This window comes from Triturus cristatus, chromosome 9 (genome assembly GCF_964204655.1).
Source record: "Triturus cristatus chromosome 9, aTriCri1.1, whole genome shotgun sequence".
Taxonomy (NCBI): Eukaryota; Metazoa; Chordata; class Amphibia; order Caudata; family Salamandridae; genus Triturus; species Triturus cristatus.
In genome coordinates, this window is record NC_140592.1 from 429,570,850 (window position 1) to 429,591,783 (window position 20,934).

Here is a 20,934-nt window from a genome sequence, read left to right on the forward strand (position 1 = left end):
TGGTGATAGTATTGGTGGGGGTATAGGTATTGCTGGTGGTGCTATTGGTGGTGGTGGTGTTATTGGTATTGGCGGTGGTATTGGTGGTATTGGTGGTGGTGGTATTGGTGGTGGTATTGGTGGTAGTGGTATTAGTAGTGGTGGTATTGGTGTTTTGGTGGTGATAGTAGTAGTATTGGTAGTTGTGGTGGTATTGGTGATGGCATTGGTGGTGGTGGTATTGGTGGTGGTGGTATTAGTGGTGGTGTTGGTTGTGGCATTGGTAATGGTGCTATTGGCGCTGTTGTTTGTGGTATTGGTGGTGGTGGTGGTATTGTTGGTGGTGGCACTGGTGGTGGTAGTAGTATTGGTGGTGGTATAGGTATTGCTGGTGGTGCTATTGGTGGTGGTGGTATTGGTGGAGGTGTTATTGGTATTGGCGGTGGTATTGGTGGTATTGGTGGTGGTGGTATTGGTGGTGGTATTGGTAGTAGTGGTATTAGTAGTGGTGGTATTGGTGGTGATAGTAGTAGTATTGGTAGTTGTGGTGGTATTGGTGATGGCATTGGTGTTGGTGGTATTGGTGGTGGTGGTATTAGTGGTGGTGTTGGTTGTGGCATTGGTAATGGTGGTATTGGCGCTGTTGTTTGTGGTATTGGTGGTGGTGGTGGTATTGGTGGTGGTGGTATTAGTGGTGGAATTGGTGGTGGTACTGGTGGTGGTGGTATTGATGGTGGTGGTATTGGTATTGGTGGTATTGGTGGTTGTGTTATTGGTAATGGCTGTGGTATTGTTGGTGGTGATGTTGGTTGTGGTGGTACTTGTGGTGGTATTGGTGATGGAGGTATTGATGGTGGCATTGGTGGTGGTATTGGTGGTGGCTGTATTGGTGGTGGTATTGATGGGGTGGTATTGGTAGTGGTGGTATTGGTGGTAGTGGTAGTAGTATTGGTGGTGGTGGTGGTATTGGTGGTGGTGGTGGTAGTGGTATTTGTGGTGGTTGTGGTGTTGGTGGTAGTGGTGGTATTGGTGGTGGTTTTATTGGTGGTGATATTGGTGGTGGTGATATTAATGGTGGTATTGGTGGTGGCATTGGTTGTGGTGATGTTGGCGGTGTTGTTGGTGGTATTGGTGGTGGTGGTATTGGCAATGGTTGTATTAGTCGTGGTGGTGTTATTGGTGGTGGTATTAGTGTTGGTGTTGGTGGTGGTACTGGTGGTGGTATTGGTGCTGGTGGTATTGGTAGTGTTGGTATTGGTATAGGATGTGCTGGTATTCGTATTGGTAGTATTGGTATTGTTATTGGTGGCAGTGGTATTCATGGTGATGGTGGTGCTAGTGGTGGTATTGGTGGGAGTGGTATTATTGGTGGTGGTTGTTTTGTTGGTTTTGGTGGGGGTGTTATTGATGGTGATGGTAGTGGTGATGTTGGAGTTGGTGGAATTGGTATTGGTGATGGTATTGAGGGTGGTGGTATTAAGGGTGGTATTAACAGTGGCATTGGATGTGGTGATGGAGGCAGTGTTGTTGGTGGTATTAATAGTGATGGAATTGGAAGTAGTGGTATTGGTAGTAGTGGTGGTGTTATTGGTGGTGGTGGTATTGGTGGTGGTGGTGGTATTGGTGGTTGTACTGGTGGTGGTATTGGTGATGGTGGTGGTGGTATTGGTGGTGGTGGTATTGGTATTGGTGGTGGTGCTATTGGTGGTGGTATTAGTGGTGGTGTTATTGGTATTGGCAGTGGTATTGGTGGTATAGGTGGTGGTATTTCTGGTGGCTGTATTGGTGGTGGTATAGGTTGCAGTGATATTGGTGCTGGTATTGATGGTGTTGGTATTGGTAGTGGTGGTATTGGTGTTGGTGGTGGTAGTAGTAGTATTGGTGGTGGTGGTAGTATTGGTTGTATAGGCGGTTGTATTGGTGGTGTTGGTGGCAGTGGTATTGGTGGTGGTGGTATTGGTGATGGTATTTGTTGTATTAGTGGTGGTGATGCTAATGGTAGTGGTGGTATTAGTGGTACTGGTGATGGTATTTGTGGTATTGGTGTTGGTGGGATTGGTATTGGTGCTATTGGTATTGGTGGTGGTGGTATTAGTGGTGTTATTGGTGATGGTTGTGGTGGTGGTGGTATTGATGGCGGTGGTAGTGGTGGTATTGGTGATAGCATTGGTGTTGGTTATATTGGTGGTGGTATTGGTGGTGATGGTATTAGTGATAGTATTGGCATTGGTAGTGGTGATGTTGGCAGTATTGTTGGTGGTATTGGTGGTGGTGGTATTGGTATTGGTGGTGGTGGTATTGGTGGTTGTGTTATTGGTAATGGCTGTGGTATTGGTGGTGGTGATGTTGGTTGTGGTGGTACTTGTGGTGGTATTGGTGATGAAGGTATTGGGGCTGGTATTGGTTGTATTGGTATTGGTATTGGTATTGGTGGTGGTGGTATTGGCGGTGATGGTGGTGGTAATGGTGGTATTGTTGGGGGGTATTGATATTAGTGGTATTGCTGGTGGTGTGTTGGTGGTATTGGTAATGGTATTTGTGGTATTAGTGGAGTTGGTGCTATTGGTGGTGGTGGTATTCGTGGTATTGGGGATGGTATTTGTGGTATTGGTGGTGGTGGTATTGGGGTGGTATTGGTATTGGTATTGGTGGTGGTAGTATTGGTGGTGGTAGTGGTATTGGTGGTGGTGGTGGTATTGGTGGTGGTGGTATTAGTGGAGGTGGTGTTAGTGGTGGTAGTTGTAGTGGCTGTATTGGTGGTGGTGGTATTGATGGTGGTGGTATTGGTGATGGTATTGGTGTTGGTTATATTGGTGATGGTGGTGTTAATGGTGATATTGTTGGTGGTGATGTTGGCAGTGGTGGTGGTGGTATTGGTGGTGGTGGTATTGGTAGTGGTGGTATTGCTGATGGTGGTGTTATTGCTGGAGGTCGTATTAGTGGTGATATTGGTGGTGGTACTGGTGTTGGTATTGGTGGTGGTGGTATTGGTGGTGGTGGTATTTTTATTGGTGGTGGCATTGGGGGGGGTATTGGTGGTTGTATTGGTATTGGTGGTGGTGATATTGGTGGCGGTGGTATTTGTGGTGGTTTTAGTGATGGTGGTATTGATGGTGGTATTGGCGGGGGTGGTGGTGGAATTGGTGGTGGTGGTATTGGTGATATTGCTGGTGGTGGTGTTATTGCTGGTGGTGGTATTAGTGATGATATTGGTGGTGGTACTGGTGTTTGTATTGGTGGTGGTTGCATTGGTGGTGGTGGTGGTATTGGTTGTGGTGTTATTGGTATTGGTGGTGGTATTGGGGGTGGTGTTATTGGTATTGGTGATTGTATTGGTATTGGTGGTGGTGATATTGGTGGTGGTGGTATTTGTGGTGGTTTTGGTGATGGTGGTATTGATTGTGGCATTGGTGGTAGTGTTATTGGTCTTGGTATTGAAGGTGGTGGTATTAGTATTGGTGTTATTGGCAGTGGTGGTAGTAGTATTAGTGGTGGTCGTGGTGGTATTGGTGATGACATTGGTGGTGGTGGTATTTGTGGTGGTTGTGGTATTGGTGATGGTTTGGTGTTGGTTATGTTGGTGGTAGCATTGGTGGTGGTGGTATTAGTGGTGGTATTGGTGGTGGCTTTGGTAGTGGTGATGTTGGCATTGTTGTTGGTGGTGGTGGTATTGGTAGTGGTAGTATTAGTGGCAGTGGTGTAATAATATAGGTGGTGGTGGTATTGGTATTGGTGGTATTGGTGGTGGTGTGATTGGTATTGGTGGTGGTATTGGTATTGGTGGTGGTGATATTGGTGGTGGTGATATTTGTGGTGGTATTGGTGATGGTGGTATTGATGCTGGTATTGGTGGTGGTATTTGTGGTGTCTGTATTGGTGGTGGTATTGGTGGTAGTGGTATTGATGGTGGTGGTAGTAATATTGGTTGTGGTGGTGGTGGTGTTGGTGACAGCATTGGTGGTTGTGGTGTTGGTGGTGAAATTGGTGGTGTTGGTGGTGGTGGCATTGTTGGTGTTATTGGTGGTATTGGTGGTGGTATTGGCAGTTGAGGAGTTTGTGGTATTAATGGTGTAGGTGATATTGATGGTGGTGGTATTGTGGTGGTATTGGGGGTGGTGGTGGTATTGGTGTTGGTGATATTGGTGGTGGTATTGGTGGAGGTGGTATGTGTGGTGGTTTTGGTGATGGTGGTATTGATTGTGGCATTGGTGGTAGCGGTATTGGTCTTGGTATTGATGGTGGTGGTAGTAGTATTGGTGGTGGTTGTGGTGGTATTGGTGATGACATTGGTGGTGGTGGTATTTGTGGTGGTTGTGGTATTGGTGTTGGTTATGTTGGTGGTAGCATTGGTGGTGGTGGTATTAGTGGTGGTATTGGTGGTGGCTTTGGCAGTGGTGATGTTGGCATTTTTTGTTGGCGGTATTGGTGGTGGTATTGGTAGTGGTGGTATTAGTGGCGGTGGTGTAATATTATTGGTGGTGGTGGTATTGGTTTTGGTGGTATTGGTGGTGGTGTGATTGGTATTGGTGGTGGTATTGGTATTGGTGGTGGTGATATTGGTAGTGGTGATATTTGTGGTGGTATTGGTGATGGTGATATTGATGCTGGTATTGGTGGTGGTATTTGTGGTGGCTGTATTGGTGGTAGTATTGGTGGTAGTGGTATTGATGGTGGTGGTGGTAGTAGTATTGGTTGTGGTGGTGGTGGTGTTGGTGACAGCATTGGTGGATGTGGTGTTGGTGGTGATATTGGTGGTGTTGGTGGTGGTATTGGCAGTTGAGGAGTTTGTGGTATTAATGGTGTAGGTGATATTGATGGTGGTGGTATTGTGGTGGTATTGGTGGTGGTGGTGGTATTGGTGATATTGGTGGTGGTATTGCTGGAGGTGGTGGTATTTGTGGTGGTGGTATTGGTGGTGGTGGTAATGGTGGTGGTATTGGTCGTGGTGGTGTTGGTGGTGGTGGTGGTATTGGCGGTATTGGTTGTGGTATTGGTGGCGAAGGAGGTTGTGGTATTGGTGGTGGTGGTATTGATGGTAGTGATATTGGTGGTGGTGGTATTGGTGGTTGTGGTGGTGTTGTTGTTAATAAAACAGGTTATTAAAAACAACCCATCAGGTGGCTTTAGTACGGATGACATGTAACACAGATGTGCTGTTGTGAGCTTCAGCCAATTAGCACAGGATTATGTGCTACCTGGAATTACCATTACTTAATTCGCTAATCATTTCTAAATCCATTTTACTTGGGGGGGTGAAACAGACACAAGTACTCATTTTAAGGCATGCACCCAGCAGCGTTTGAGCCTACACCTTCCGTTTTCACCAGTGGTACATTTGGCATTATGCTCCCATCTCGGTTGGGCTAGCTCTTCATTTCCTTTCCTGAGTTTTCATGCTTGTTCTTGACTTAGTAACACAGGATGTCCTCATCTGTCCAGCTACCAGGAGTGTTCTAGATTGATTCCGGGTCACGTGATGTAGGCTATGTGGTGTCTAACTACTGGACAGACATTGGGTAGTATAGACCATTAATATATAACATCTGTTTCTACTTACTACACAAATCTGTAACCAAGATACAGTTCTAGCCATGCTGACATTCCACTGACCATTGCACACTGCCAGTCCTGTTTCTGACCTATGAACTTCCGAGTACAGTTATGCATTATGCTTATTTCTATCCTTCTCTCTTTTGCTGCCACCACCTATTCTCCTTCCCAGGTTGGGTTAGCGTACGTACCTTTGGCAAAGTAGCCCGGGACAGATGCGGTAACTATACCTAAATAGGTAAGTGCCACCCTGTGCCAATTTAGAAATGTTAAAATTGAGCCTGCACTTAACACCAAGTGTGTTCAAGGCAATTTTATTCTGAACATGGTACAAACTAGCACCTACCCCAGTTGTATTTTTGTCTCACTACAGGTTACAGCGGTGGATCCACTCAACACAAAAAACTCTGGTTCAGTATACATCACATTTTTCCATCTATTTTTTCCTTCATATTCACCTGATGCAGTAGCTATTTTTTCTTCGATCATGATGAAGGCCGAGACACTTTTAGAGGTCATAAAAGGCTGAAACATGTTGATCTTTTTGATGTAGCTGTCTTGAATCCTACAGTCTCATCGTTCAGCTTATTATTGTTTTTAATCCTGTCATAGGGTAGCTAAATAAAGTTTGGATAGCTAGCTCTGAAACCAGTTTTAACTCACCTTCAGATTCACGTTAGCACTGCACATTACATTCATTAACACGCCATGCTCACATGGGGTTTTTACTACAACCCATGATCTCAAATTGAAAAACATCCCTGAGCTCCTCCCTTGTAGAGAAGGGGTTGTAGCCCGCGTTAGGCCTAGGTTCCTAATGTGAGGAGGTACCCCTATGATGAAGCATGACACCTAAGGTGTGTGAGGGGAACTGTCCTTAAAAAGGATACCTTCCCCTGACTATTCTGTTTCTTCTCTGGTGTTTGTTATTTGTGTTTCATATTTTCAGTGGTTTTCATATCCTGGACCCTTGGCCTCTTTTGTGAGTTGACTATATGAGTGGGGGGTGCGCCCACGCTGGTCCCTAAACCTCCTCTTGGCCCGCCTTGTGTGTGTTAAAATAAACTTCTAAGGACCCCCAAGGTGATATAAATCACTTCTGGCGCAAACTGAAAATGTCTACATTCTGATTGTGTGGTTGGGGTGAAAGTGTGTGGTGTGGGTTGGGGGCCAGGGTGTTACAGGTGAATTTTAATTTTGACATACCAAGGGCATTAAAAATTAAATCCTGAAATGTGTCTGGGGCAAAAGTCTACATGCAACAGAAGCAGGAGCTCCTTTGCTCAGAGATGGGCTGTGCCAGAACAGCTCTCATTTCAGAGAGGTTTTTGTTTCCACACCTTAGATTCCCTGCCGAAAGCTCTGTGTCAAGCTTTGCTCAGCCATTTGGTAAGCTGTGCCCAAAGACAATGATCTGTCCTCTCTGTACACCCTTCCTACCCTTGAAATGATGCAGTACCCCACAAATGCACCATGCCGTGATGTTGCGGCTTCCCCAACACTCTGAGGAACAGAGAGAACGAAAACCTCCCTTGGAGCCTCCTGCCGTCTCATTCCTTTCTTTTCTGTGCTAAAGACGTTTAAACAAATACATTTTTGCAATGCCATAGGCTTCACATTTAAATGCGAGACCTATGGCGTTGCAAATAAAAGGCCACCATTGTCCCTACTTTGAAAGTGAAAGCGGGCATGGCCACTAAATATAAGCGAAGCACGTCATCGTGCCTAATGTAGGAGAAGCTCAATTAAGAAAAAAAGTACACGTACCGTGTAACAACCAAGTAAAGGGGCCAGTAGCCATGGGAGGATACAAATGACGATATGGCCGTACTAAGGAGCAGCTAACTAGCCTATTAAGGAATCAAACTCCAGCATTTACAAAGGACAAAGGCACAAGCCAATGAAAAATATGGGCAGGGTTTCTCCTCCATACTCTACCTACAACAGATCGCCAGAGCAGTGCTTGCACACTGGCTCAGGCTCGACCTAAAAAGGAGATGGCCACTGCTCTGCAATTCGATCCACAAATCTGCACTAGTCTAAATAAATCACTTATTTCCAGTGCACAGGAGTAAGACTCTTTGGGTTTTTTCCCATAGAAGTTGATAGAAACTGGTCCTTCCCCCGGATGTTGTTGATGTGTCTTGCAGATTTTATTTCTTCCAAAAAGAGCTAGACCAGTCAAACAAGAAAATAAAAAGAAAATTGAGCCATAGTCTTGTCACAGTAAACTGAGAAGTTTTCAAAACAACAAAAAGATGCTGGTATGTAATCAACAAAATGTACTGCTCCCAGCGAGACATGGTAGTGTTTATTCAGAATGATAACCCAAACATTAGATGTCAAGTTTATTTAATGCCATTCAATCCATTCTATAAATCCTCATTGGCATGCCCTGAAGTGATGTTCATAAACAGCACATTGCTTTGAATGTTCACTAACCAACGGGTATACAAATAAAAGGCATGGAGGCAGGCAACTTATTTTTCCAGGAGATGGAGGGGTCCATAGCAGACTTAGATTAAATTGGCGAAACTAAGTATGGTTCACTCCAGCATTGAATCTGTTTTCTTTTTCACCTCTCAACACTCAGTCACCAGGTAAGATTTTCTCCCTTGACTATCTATTTGTGCTTTGGCCATCAGTCCATTTTCGTTTATTTACATTAGCTACACACAAATTATAGAAACAAAAAGGATGTTATTGTCTGTTTTCACAGCAGACATTTATGTTATATTATTAATTTTTCAAACCTGAAAGTAGAGCTTATTTTCAAATTCAGGGAGGTAATCTAGAGGATGATCATTAGCCACACTTGTGATGTCTCAGAAATTACCCTCAACCACTATTGTTTCTTGTGGACCCCTATACTATTTAGGGGTGAAATATGTATTCATTTTAATCATCATCAGTCTCTCCACATTTCAAGGAGAAAGGCTGGTCCTTCTGAATGTAGCGATTGCACCAGCTGCACTGAATACAAGCTCTGAGAATACGCTTGCCACAGAACATGCCAGATACGGTATTGCCAGCCTGCTCAGTACTGGCGATTATTTATTTTCCTATTCCCAATATGCCAGTGATTCCTGATCTCTGTTTGGTCATAGAACTAGTTTTGTACCTGCTTCTCTGTTGCCATAGTTGACATTTGCTCTTTCTGAGATTCCTGCCCTGATACACTTGATTTCAGCAATTGAACATTCATTGTAAACCAACCAATTTAGAGGTGAAAGTGATGCTGTTAGTGTTGGACATTTAGTAGCAAGCCTGTTTTGGAAATTGTTGCTGTGTTAACACTGGTTGCTACACCAGCTGCACTTGCAACATGGTTTTTGACTTTGAGCCTCAATCATGCTCTCCAGTGTTCTGAAACAGTGTTTCAAATCTCCTATTCCTGAAAAGATGCAATCTTTTATCTTCCAGTTCATTCACTTTCCAGATAATCCAATTCTTGTAAATGGAAACATCCAACAGTGAAAGAAAGTGGATAGCCCATTTTTGTACAGTAAATTCAGTATTGTGGCACAGTTGTACATTTGGAAGGCACATTATCTTTGTATAGCATTTGATTTTTATGCACAGGATTAATTTGTGAACCAAAACAACTGCATCTTCATTGACATTAGCATATCTTTGGTCCACCTCTTACAAATGTTCCTGCATCATGTGACTCAATGGGATGGCTGGTCTCATGGTACACTACTCCTTGCTGGCTTTCCATATAAAAAGCTCAAAAGGCACTAGCAATTGAATCAGGCACTCTATTAGCCCCATTTGCCAACCGTCATTCTTATGGCATTGGCAGTACGATCCTCTCCTATTTTTAGAATATATATTAATTGATAGGTTTGTACTGCTCAAACAAGTGTTGCCGAATGCAGAAGAAGAAATTGCAATAGGTTGGGACTGTCTATTTAAGAACTTCCACAGGCACTCTTTAAGCATGCTGAATGATCCTGATCTACTTCAGGAAATTGAAGGAATAGCTGAAATCAGTTGAAATAATACAAGTGACTTGTATGTTGTTGACTCATTCTTCCTGTTTGGGAAGTCTTGCACAATTAATTGGATGCAATAAACAAAGGATCTGAAGTATCTCCAGTAAGCCAGGGCTTTGACAATATTACTGTACTTATCAGTAGCAATGCATAAAATGCTGAGCCCTCTGGATGTAAACCATTTGTAAACATTTGTTTTGAATCCTTCAAGATGTTGGCATCTGAATGTGCTTTCTTTATGGAAAACATTCCAACTGTTTGCTGTCAATGAGTGACTTGAAATTCAGCAGCAACTTTGAAACCAGCAGCTTGCCTTTTTTGTACTCCCTTGAAGGAGACCAAGAGCCACATTTATCAAGGGCCTGTGATGCCTTTGCATCAAACAAAGCAATGCAAGGGCAAAAGCATGTCCTTAAATCAGATTTACTATGCCAGGTGGTGCAAGTTGCTGCCTTGCGATACTCTGCCCTGGGAAGTCATTCAATGTGCATAGTGAGGGTTTTCCCACTCATCCACCAATGGTTTTGGTGAATTCCCATATTTACTAACATTAGTAAAGCTGGGAATGCACCAAAATGCTATGCCTTCCTGCTGAGACATGAGGAGAATAAATATGTTTATTTCTCCTTGATTTTTCCTTTTTCTATGTATGCTGCATTCTGCAACATACAAGGAAAGAGGGAAATACAATAGAGGATTGTTTTGAGCAGGAAGACAACCCCTTCTGCAAAAAAACAATCCTGCTTGTAATGCAGTCACCCTTGTACCATGGCACAATACAAGTGTGCCTGCCCTGGCGTTAGGCTACGCTGTGGGAATCAGAGCAGGGAGACAAACTAGGAATGCATCACACGTACGAACATATAATGCATTCCTGCCCTCCCCATTTGAGACAGCACAGCAAGTTGTCTTGCTGCTTTGTGTTGATCCAAATGTTAGTAAGCCTACCCCTGAGTAAGCAGTGATTTACAAATAGTCTGCAGCTTGACAACTGGTACATATGTTTGTTGCAAGTTGGACCGGCTAAACAGTGCTCTCCTTCAATGCCTCACCAACCAATTCCAGCACCTAATCATACAGTGCTGGCACAGCAACAGTTAAAAATAGGTCCACATTGAATCTTCCATTTTGAACAGTGAATTTCAATAAATGCCAGAAATTCATCTCCTTCCACCAAAGAAAAATGAGAATCGTCAATCGCTATCATTTTGATCAGCTTCCCATGGCAGAAATGGACTAGCTTATGGCTTTGATGGTACAGTGAATCACTGCTGAACATAGACCTGATAGCGGGTGGGTTGTGTCTGTTGTTTTTCTTTGTGAAGACCCCACCTCAAGTGGCCTATGGGGAGCAGATAGGCTCATTGGATGCTTTGTGGTAACAGTATCCCTCTTTTCTTTGTGCTATTCTCAGCTTGCTGCGGGTGTAGATGGGACAATAAGAGCAATGCTGTTCCCATACAATTGCATGCTGCCTTCTCTGATGGGCCAGTGCCTCCCCACACCAGTATCTATGTTGCTTTCTATGAAGCACTGGCTTGTAGCAAATTGTGCCTCCTGCGTTGTTGTCCTCAAGTGGTTTAAGTGTAAAGATGTACCAACTCTTAGACTCCCATATGGTCCATGAGAGCCCTACGTTAGTCAGAGACGACAGGCAAATATTGATTACGTTAATTTAAAAAACAGACTGCTACAATTTGCTACAAGCGCAAATAAAATATAAGAACCATATTAAAAAGAAGGTTTGTGAATGGCCTAACAATCAATGAGCCAACCAAAAGGCTTTGAAAAGTGGTACACAATGATTATTAATCAAATGCACACACAGTGTATCCACAATTGGTGGTAACCCACAGGGCCAGGAAACAAGGAATGTTGGAGAACAAAGACAAAATGACTGCCTTTGACTTGCAAACACCAGCTCCACAAAATGATGTTCACCCACAAGGCAAACAAAGAAGGATGCATTGAGAACAGACACAAAATGGCCATCAGTAACACACTCTTGCTATCACCTCAGGGAAAGAAATGCACAAATATATGTCCAAAATGGATCTGGATCCATCTGTGGGTCTATAGACACCACCAGTAAAGCAACAGCAAAATGTAAGAGAAATCAACAAGACAGAACATATAATACTAGCACAGAAACATGAAAAGTGTAAGAAAAGATTAAAATAACACAAACACAGACCTTCCTAGGCATCAATTAGCCCATTAAAATAGTTTGAAAAGTTGCAGAAAATCAATTTAATCAACCATCTCAAATTTACAAGAACTACATCACAAAATGGAGGGAAAGCACATGGGGATAAAATTGGCTGAAAACAAAAGAATATGTCTAGCTACATGGCCTGGACTCCTGGAGCCACCCGCACCCAAGCCACCAACAGGCACATGCAGACACAAAATATCCTACATTTTCTATTAATTCAAGGCAAACCACAAGCAACGGGAAAAAAAATCTAATTCTAGCAAAAATAATATTGTAAGTAAAAAAAGTGCATTAAAGGATACTTCAGTTACCTATAGCAGTCTAGGGCCCAAACTGTCAAACACCAAAGAAAAATAACATATCTGGGCAACATGCACAAAGTACAAGGAGAATGAAGAAATATATTTATAACTCCAGGCCTCCACTGTCCCCAAAAATTAATTGATGTTACATGTTACATGATTTATCCAAAACCTCTTGGTTCTGCCTGCATTCCCTTGCTCCAAACACCAGGTCAACTTATAATAAACAAACAAAATGAAACAATGAAAAAATCAAAGGAAAATTGATGTTTTCCTCCATAATCCAAATCCAAGATGAGCAGGGGCTTTACAAAGAACATCGAAGACTCTTCAGGACAAGAAGAGGAAGTTGATACTAGTGCCTGGGCCTAGAAAATATCTTCTTTGGTAATGTGTATCTATCTTGATGGATGATGTTGATTGCATTGGTGATAACTAATAAAGCATCAAACTCCAACTGACAGCAGACTAGAGAAAAAAGACCCAAGCAGAATAATAGGTCGATCCTCAGGTGTACCACAAAAAAGTTGATCCAAAACTTATTAGAAAAAGATCCACAAAACTAGTGCACGCTTGACAAGGAATGACCTAAGCTGCCAAGAACTGTCATGGACAAAAATCGAGGAACAAATTGTGCTGCAAAGCATCCATCTGTTCCATGGACTGCTTTTTGTGCTCCAAAAACAAGAACTAACCTCATCGGAAGACACTCTGCCACCTATTGGATTGGGAAGTTCAAGTGATTCCCATTGGGGTGACCTCCATCTTGCACTGTACACTTTATACGGTCACGCTCCTATTTCTACTGGTAATAATGGCAATCATGATCACATGAAGAAGCCCATGATCAATATTCTCCATGTTATCCCATAATCCTGAGTCATGAAACTTATATAAGGGCCCTCTGCTACCTGCAAGGAACCGCTGTGCTCTTACATGCGTGCAGAGGCATTACATCAACTCTTACCAATGGAAGATCCCACTCTATTCATGTAGCAATAAAAAGCGGAATCCTTAGCGGGATTGCATTCAAGACTTCTTCTCCAATGAAAGCTGCACATCCTTAAGTAAGTTCTAGTCTTCTATTTAACTCTGGGCACAAATGAGAAAGTTTTTGATTTTTACCATTCATGTTTACGTGATAAATGTTTAACAAGGTTGAGATAATGCACTGTATCAGAGGCTATGATTACATGTGGACCAGCAAAGGATGAAGTACTGACCATACCCTCTAAATACTGATACCCCAAATGCAATACAATCTAACATTCTGAACTTTCATTGGCAAAAAAGGTTTATTAATTGCAGGAATTTGTATTTTGTAGCATTTGTAGAGCGCGTTAGACCAAAAGGCATCAAAGCGCTGTGTAAATTAAGGCTCCTGATATGTTCAGGAAAGAAGTTCCAAAGCCTGCAGCTGCCACATTAAAGGAATGTTCACCTCACCTAGCCTTCTTACACCAAGGTACCACCATCTCATTTCATTTAGCAGTTCACAGAGGTCTCCTAGGGACATACCAATTTAGGGCTGTCCTGAGATGACTCGATTCCTGAGAACAGAGATCTTTGTGCATCAATCAGAGAGGTTTAAAAGACACTAACTTCTTTACTGGTAGCCAACAAAGGGATCTCCGTCCTTCCCTGACTGCGAAGAGTTTTAATATTCCCAGGACCAGGTGAGAAGCAGTATTCTGGATGGTTTTGAGCTTGTTTAAAAAGAATTGGTTGACATTTAGTTACAGTACGTTACAGTGATCCAAGCAGGAGGTGCTAAGTGCAATGAGCTCTGACACCCAGAGCTCTGTAGGAAGAAAAGGCAATATTTTCTTCAAAATCCCAATCATCCAAAAGCAAGAGCTCACCTTTCTATTAATCTGGGTGTTGAAAGACAAGGTGTTATTGAAACTCAAAACCAGGTTTTTGGCCGCTACCGCTGGGATGGGCAAGATTCCACATGTTTCTGGCCACAAGCAGTTACTCCAGATTGAGCTAAAAACTCCAAACACCAAGATCTAATTTTTTACCATTCATTTTAAGCCAGTTCTCCCTCATCCATCTGATGATCTCCTGCATATACGCCCTTAACCTGTCCGCTTCCTCATCCCAGTCATCATAGATGGAGACAATGATCTGGGTATTGTCTGCATAAGATGATACCTGGAAATCAAAAGTGGGTACTAGTTTCTCCAGAGGGGTAACATACAAGTTAAATAGGGTAGGACTTAAGGACGACCCTTGGGAAACCCCACAGGAAAACTGAAAGGGTGCTGCTCTGACGTCTCTGCAGCTAACGGTTATCATTCAATCCCATAGGTAAGAATCCAACTGTTTAAGGGCCACAACCTGTAGCCCAGCCTTTTTCAGCTCTTCCAACAAACAGCAGTGGAGATATGTTGGCAAAGGTTGCTGGCAGGTCTAGCAAAACCAGAATGGCTGCACCTCCATGAGCCACTTGTCTGTAAATATAATTTGTAGTAGGTATAAGCGCTGATTCAGTGCTATCATTTCTTGTAAACCCTTTCTGAGAGGGGTCCCTGAGTTCTTGATCTAGGAGATACTTAGCTAGTTCCAAGTTTAAATGCTTCCTCAAGATTGTCGCAGGAGCAGGCAACAAGGAAATAGGGCATAGGTTTTTCAAATCACTGGAGTGTCCCTCAGGCTTCTTCTTCAAAGGAATGACAAGAGACTCCTTGCAGTCATGTGGGTACACCCCTGAATCCAGGACCTCCAAATAGATCATCACCAAGGCCTCTGCCATAAGGTCCGGATCCAACCGCAGGACCCTGGGTGGACAGGGTTCATCAGGTGAACCTGACAGGGTGCCAATTAATAGGGTTTTGATTTTAGCCATAGTCAGCAGTGAGAACCTGGCTAAACAACTGGTGTTACGCTGCTCAGGAGCCCCATCTTCCTCACTGAAAGGCAACAATATCCCAGTATCATTGGGAAATTAGCATAGATCTTCATGCTCTTATTTTTTAAGAACTCTGCCACCTTATTTAAGAAGACATGGGAGTTTTCAACCACCTTGTACATAGGAGGCGACAAAAGGGTGAATACTGTTTTAGAAAGTTCTTTTAGTACATTTATGGCTGACCTTATCCTCTGGGAGAAGTATACTGATTTTGATATTTAGATTTTACTTCTGTATTTGAGAATGAGCTCAATTAGTTTGATTTTGACTGCCAGCTGTGAGGCCAGTCTCCATCTCCACTCTTGCCTCCTACGTTGCCAGTGGAGCTCCTTACGCTCCTCAGAAAACCATGGGGCATTTGGTTTCTTCCTACCTTTTGGGTCGGCCAACTGATCTGGGTTTAATCCATCATCATTCTTTAGCTCACTCCACCACCCCAGTTCAGACATGGCCATCTGCAAATCAGTCTGACCCTGTGCCTCATGGGAACAGTCCAGCCCGAACTGCCATGCAATGTCTTCCCTGGGCCGGAAACAAGCATCCTGGGACCGGTTTCGGGTTCATTATCCTCATCAACCAGGCTATCTTGAATCTAGTGGCAAAGTGAGCAAGGGACCCACGTCTGGGCATTACCTGCCAACTTAGGGCTAACAAAGCGATACCAAAGGGGATGATGAACGGAGCTTTTGAGAAAATCAAACACTCACCCCCAGTCAACTGATCTGGGTTAATCCATCATCCAATATTGTAAAAAGGCATGTAATGAAGAAAAACCTAGCTGGTGGGCTACTGCTATTTACAGACTTGCATTCAATTATTGGAGGCAGAAACCAATGCTATTTCATGAGGATTAGTGGACTAATTTGGGGTAATTTACAACCTCTAGCAATAAAGGAACACTGAATAAGAATGCAGGTCCTACCAACGCAAAAATATGTGAAGCACTGAGGGTTGAGAATTTCAGGATTTGAGTTAAAATAGTATAATGGCCTCTTCTGGTAATTTCCTTTCTTGGCACCTAAGAAATATATATAATATTGAGTATCTGGCCCTGATTGCACCACGGAGGGCACCATTAAGAAACATTGCATGAGGCCCATAACAATGTTGGTGCTCAGTAGAGTGAACCTACATTCCTGCATTCTGTATCTATGACCATTACCAAACCCATTGTCAAAATTATTCAGCAGAATGTAATTGACCTGGCAGTTACTCTACACACTGGAAATAAAGCTCAAACTGATTTGCAAGTCTATAGACCATAATGATATCATAACCAATAGCCAACTTTGATGATCTGATCCTGTTTTTCTGTTGACATAAACAGGTGAATAGACCAGGAGAACAAGAGGCATTAAAAAATGTTGGTTTATTCCATAACGTTTGTCTCTTAAAATAATTATATATGAGAAATTGTGAAAACTGACCCCAAAGCACTGGGGTGCAAGACTGGTCATGCATTTCTGTTGGGAATTTAATTAAGAGAACAATTCGGCCAACCTTGTTTGAAGTTATATAAGCCACATACAGTTCAGTACCACAAACTGTCAATCATGTTGGAAAACATGTTCATCCTGTACTGCAATACATTTACAGCAGTTGTAAAGGATCTTTCCCTTTGAATTCAAAATAAAGAATGGGACTCAAGGGGCTATAATACCGACATAAAAACACAAACCTGAGCAAACTGAATTTTTCATTGCCAAAAACTAACTTGGGGCCAGAAATAGGAACCATTTCTTTAGTTGACTGGATACTGATTCCCTATTTGGAAGGTGCATTTTGAGAGAGTCCCTTAAAATATCAAATAGGTATGCAATATATCAATGGTCTGTGACCCACTTGCAAAATGGGATGGGTCCCCTTTAAACCTCTTCCCCTTTGTGACTGTTGAAAATATTTTCAGGAACCTCTTAGTTAGACCTTTTACAAAAATACTTGTGTTTTTCATGCAATGCAGTTTCCTTTAAGGAGAATAGGATGCATTTGTTTTAAAGGTTGTCTTTATTTAACTACAATCAAAGACATAGGGGCATATGTATCGAGCTCTTTTCCCGTTCACAAACGGACCGATTCTCAGAATCGTCCCGTTTGCAAACAGGAAAAAGCCTTTTGGGATGTATCATCCCAAAAGGTCATCGCCAAATAGGGAATGGCAAACTTTGTGCTTCCCTATTTTGCAAATGCATTTAAGGAATCACAAATTGTGATTCCTTAAATGCAGTTCTGGGTGCACCCAAGTTGTGCGAATTTGCCTTGAGAAATCGCAACTATTTCCTAGAAAAATTTACTTTTTTGCATTCTTCAAATTGCCATTTGGCGCACATAAATACCCTTAGGGCATGTGTGTGCACCACATGTGCACACATGCATATTTGCGGGGTGCAACAGCGTGTCCTTTTGACATCCTTGCACCCTTGACATTGCATCCGCAATTTGCGAGTACCTAATGGGTACCCGCAAATTGCGAATACCTTCCAATTCATTCTTATGTGCCTCTAGGCCCATAGAAATGAATGGGAAGGTATTCCTTAATTGCGATTCGCAATTAAGGAATATGTAGGAATCACAATTATTATGGAGGAAGATGTGTGGCGCAGCGGCCAGGGCAACTGACACTGGAACCCAGGGGCTCACGATTCGGTCCTCAGTGCCCGTGACTCTGGGCAATAGCTCGCTTAAACTTCCCGAGGGCCCCCAGCGCCTTGATACCTTCAGGTAATTGTCTGCGCTTTACAAATATTGGACATTTACATTATTGCGAAACCTACATACATTGCCTTTTTCGAGTCCGTAATAGCGAATCGGTATAATTTGCTATTAAGGACTCACAGAACGGTTTCATGATACTTATGCCCCATAGTGGCATGTTTACCCTTGCATGCTACTTCTCTGTAATATGCTCTATTAGTATCAGTCGCAATTGGTAATGTACTTCACGCTTATTTGTGAGATTGTTCAAATTGCAACCATTGTGATGTAGGATTTTGTGAACTGACCCATTGGTACATAGTTAGGGTCACTAATTTCCCCACATCACAAAAACACTCCAATTGAAACTAGCTTTTACACACTGTGTGATAAAGCATGGGAGTCCCTTGGATCCTTACTGGGTCAGCACATGGGTTCCTGCTGTATTATACAATTACCCATAATACAGTTCTACTGTTGAACACGGTTTTTAAAGAGTTCAGATATCCTGAACTGAAGGGATAAAATCATGAATATTGATCCATACAGAAAAACTCATGCAACATAAAATTATTTTCAAATATGTTGGAAACATAATTTTTCACAAAGATCAAACCTTTCATCTTTCTGAGCTCCTTCACCAGAAAACATGCCTCCTCTTGAATCTGCTCTTCAATGCATTTCTTGCCCATTCCAAAGTTTCTCAAAGTCATGATAGAAAACCGACGCAGACTCTTCCATTGTTCACCGTTCGAAAAAATAATGCCTGAAGAGCAAAGAAAAATGTGTAACATGAGCCACTAGAATGACGAGTGAATCTAGGTTAGAATGAACTGTTTTTGCAAAGAAATGATTTTATTATGAAAATCACAGAATTCCACTAATCGGGTACCATGCAACAAAAGTTTACTGCAGGTGGTTTCATTCTCATTCCTGTTCAGCCATCCTCATGGTGGCCTCCTTACTTTCCCTTGGTGCCTTACACCAAAGTTATTATCATTGCATTTTTTTAACATCTCAGATGAACACATATCATCATACATACAATAAATAGCCAATATGTCATAAATATGAAAGGTAAATTAAACCTAAACGTTGTCATTCAAAACAGTGCCCATTGTTAGCTGCAGCATTAAGAGAATCATTTGAACAATACTGTCCCTTCTACAGAAAAACTTTTTTTTAACAAAGCAGAGTGATTTTCAAAACGTCTACATTCTTAACTACATATTTAAGTATTTTTTATCATCTTTTTTCTATATACGAAAAAATAATATATTCCAATATTTAACTGATCGTTTTCAATAAGTATTTACCTATTGGAATAAAATCAACCACTTTTTCGAGATAAATGTTCTACAATAAAAATGCAGTATAAAAATACATAACATGTTACATGTGTACTGTGGTCCTATGTTGCCTTTCCAGTTTATGGTGACATTTACAAACTACTTGGCTTATGATCTCACAAGAGCACCTCAGTGGCAATATAGGACCATAATATTTGGTTACACAACACATCCTCTATATAGCATATTTTCGGTTATTTTATATCCCTGAATCATGAGGTTAAGCCCCCCTTCTGCCTCGGATCTACCTTCGGAAGATATTAAGATGATAGCCATCTTTCCAATTTTACCTCATCAGTTACGACAACTGTTGCACAGAGCTCCTGATAAATCCTTAAGAAAGTGTCTTCTATTTCATTATTGTTCTTAAGCAATGTCCCTGAATCTTGCTCATATAATCATGTATGCTATTCTGGTCCAACTCAGCTATCTATGTCAGAAGTTTCCCACAATTTTCTCAATATTCAAAATGCGCTGCTCTACTCTGTTCCAATCTTTTGTTAGTTTTGTATTTCAGATTATTCATGAGATTGTTCTTTGTGTCTTGTAGTGTTTTCATTAATTTAAAGAAGGGGGAGAAAAGAGGTATTTACAGAGGAGGGCCCATTCTCCTTATTTGCAAGTACATTAAAAAACTGGAGCCCTACTCAAGCATGTTGGCTGATTCCCTTATTCTGAAAAAAGCACAAGTCGTTTTGTTGTATAACCCTCACCCACCAGGGTTTACCTTTGGTGGCATGCTTCATCATTGGTTTTTCCCCATTTCGCTGCGGAACGGGGCATGCTACCTGTGACTTACAAAGGAGCACTGTATAGTCTGCACAACATGATGAAGGAAAGGAGTTGGAGGGGTTCTTAAGATGTTAAAAATACCTGTGTGGAAGGAAAACCTTGTTTTATTCCGCTCTCCAGACAGTATGATTAAAACGGGGAAGAACAGTGATACTACTTTCGAAACGGTCTACATGTTTTCATGAGTACAGCCCTTTTGCTTTCATCCAGTAACTGGTTTCTTAATACTCCTTCTACAACTTTCATTTTTTTTCTTTATTTGGGAGTGTACACTCCTGTCTTCTCTGTTTTTATGAGAAGAAATGCTACTAATATTTCCCCTAATGAAAACGTTAAATGAATCACATACAATATTGCTCGGGCTTTGCCTTCATTCCTATCACAGTAATCTTCTGTCTCTGTTTATAATTCTTTAACTACCCCTAGATCTTTTCATTGTCCATCTATGTACACGTAAGCTCTGTCACAACATTAGTTATACAGCTATTGCATAGTGACCCAATAACTGGGCTGTGAGGTGTTTTACCTAATTCACATCATCAACTATTTTTTATCTATTAAGAAGTACTTAATCCTACATATTTTTTTTTTTTTTATAATATTTTTTTATTTTGTAATTTCAACGATGCACATTTAATACATTCATATATTCATTTTCACAACATGATCCTTTAGGTAATATCCAAAAACGAGAAAACGAATAATAGAAGAAAAAAACAGGTGTCGTATAATCAAAACAGTATAGCTCTCGCCGATCCCTAGATCAGATATTCCCAAATTACCAAATTACCAATTTACCAGTTTACCCTATCCCGTCCCTCCACCGCGCTAAGGGCCCCCAGATTCTTATGCCTAGAGCTCTCCCCACTCTACCTTTTCTTGCATAGATTGGCTTTTCCAAATTAAATATAGAAATTAAATTTGCTAACCATACTTGCATAGACGGAGGGGATTTGTCTAGCCAAGCCCTGGCTAGGATTAGTCTATACACCGCCATTGCCACAAAGATAAATTCCCTCTCTGCATTTCTGCTTCCATCACGGTCTATGCCTAGCAAAATACACGAGGGTGACATGGAGATCTGTAGCCCTAAAGTTTTATAAAAAAAAACCTCTATGTCGCTGATTAAAGTATATAGTTGTGG

General features: G+C 41.9%; 1 protein-coding gene across 1 annotated transcript in view; it reads right to left on the reverse strand.

The window, feature by feature from the left end:
- Nucleotides 1-20,934, reverse strand: part of LOC146798095 (cytochrome P450 2G1-like) — an 899,064-nt gene that overhangs the window by 691,282 nt on the left and 186,848 nt on the right. Inside the window, exon 3 of the mRNA XM_085625314.1 lies at nt 18,266-18,415. Coding sequence (XP_085481440.1) covers nt 18,266-18,415 — 150 coding nt within the window. The remainder of the gene's footprint in view (nt 1-18,265; nt 18,416-20,934) is intronic.